At 67.5% G+C, this 1,503-nt stretch overlaps 1 protein-coding gene across 1 annotated transcript in view; it reads right to left on the reverse strand.

Moving 5' to 3' along the window:
- The window catches only part of B4GALNT4 (beta-1,4-N-acetyl-galactosaminyl transferase 4), a 12,542-nt gene that overhangs the window by 9,399 nt on the left and 1,640 nt on the right, over nt 1–1,503 (reverse strand). The window contains 2 exon segments of the mRNA XM_014534011.1: nt 5–132; nt 464–583. Coding sequence (XP_014389497.1) covers nt 5–132; nt 464–583 — 248 coding nt within the window.

Genomic DNA, 1,503 nt, shown 5'->3' on the forward strand with positions numbered 1-1,503 from the left:
GGAAAAAGGTGTCTCGGGGGTCTGGCCTCAGCATGTCCGCTCTGGGCTCCTCTGGCGGCAGGCGCCCCCCCACGTGGCTGGCTGGGGACTGTGGAACATGGGCCACGTGGTCCATCTTCAGGGAGGACTCATCTGGGGGCGGAGGGATGTGTGGGGTCCCCAGAACCCCATCACCCCTCCCTGCCTAGAGGCCACCCCAAAGAGACCACCCACCAGGAGCCCAGCCCCCTCCCCAGAGAGACCACCCACCAGGAGCCCAGCCCCCTCTCCAGAGAGACCACCCACCAGGAGCCCCACCCCCTCCCCAGAGAGACCACCCACCAGGAGCCCAGCCCCCTCCCCAGAGGGACCACCCACCAGGAGCCCGACCACCTCCCCAGAGGGACCACCCACCAGGAGCCCGACCACCTCCCCAGAGGGACCACCCACCAGGAGCCCACGGGCTCCCCAGAGGCCCACTCACCTGTGTACAGGGAGAGGTGAGCAGGGCCTATGACCTCAAACTTCAGGCCAGGCAGGAAGGCTCGCCACTGGGGGTGGAGAGGGTGGTCAGGGCCAGAGGCTGGGGTGGGGGGGAACATGGCTTGGACAGCAAGTCACGGGGCTTCCCTGACAGGGCAGTGGGGAACTAGTGGGGGCCACCCCTTCAAGGATGCAGGAAGCTCTGAGGTGGGTGGGCGAGGGGTCATGGGAAGGGGCAGGGAAGCCGGGGTGACCCAGAGAGCTGGGGGCCTGGCACAGTTAAGGGCACCCAAGCCCCATTCAAGCCCTTCCTGACCCCCAGAGTGCTCCCTCACCTCTGGCTATGGTCCCCCCCACACACACACCTGCAGCCACTGCTCTCCTGGGGGCCATGCTGGCCCCTCCTCTCCCCCCTCCTGCAGCTGCTCCTCAGTCTCCTTTGCAGACCCTGTCCCTCCCCACTCCTCTCAAGTTGGGGTTCCTGGGGGCTGTCCTGGGCCCTCTCCCCTTCCCAGCTCACCCTGGGCCCTGTCAACTACCCACCCCCCAGCTTCTGCAAGGTCACCCCAAACCTGTGTCTCAGCCTGGACCCTCTGCCGAGCTGAGCTTGGGTGTCACCCACCACACACCAGGCACCTGTGACATTCGGAGCTGGGGGGGGGCGCCCTGGTCCACCAGGTCACCGGCCCACACTCAGGTCACACTCGGCCCGACTCAGGTGAGGCTCAGCCAGCGTCCAGCCACTCTTTCATCCCCACCCCCGGACCAGGGACCCATGGTCCCCACAAGCCCCCCACTTCTCTCCACACCGCGGCCTGCGGCTGTCCGGGATGCTCCGGGTGCTCCTGGGGCACCCGCCCCGGACCCTCCCCCCACTGGGTCTCCCTGTGAGCCTCTCATCTACTCACGGGCCCCCTCCTCCAGGCAGCCTCCCAGCAGTGCTGCCTGCCGGGCCCCTAAGTGGCTGTCATGCCCACTAGACAGGAAGCTCCTGGGAGGTCCACAGGCATCTTCCCTTTGGTGGGGCGTGGTGGTCGGACA

The sequence above is a fragment of the Myotis brandtii genome, unplaced genomic scaffold, assembly GCF_000412655.1.
Source record: "Myotis brandtii unplaced genomic scaffold, ASM41265v1 scaffold1236, whole genome shotgun sequence".
Classification (NCBI taxonomy): Eukaryota; Metazoa; Chordata; class Mammalia; order Chiroptera; family Vespertilionidae; genus Myotis; species Myotis brandtii.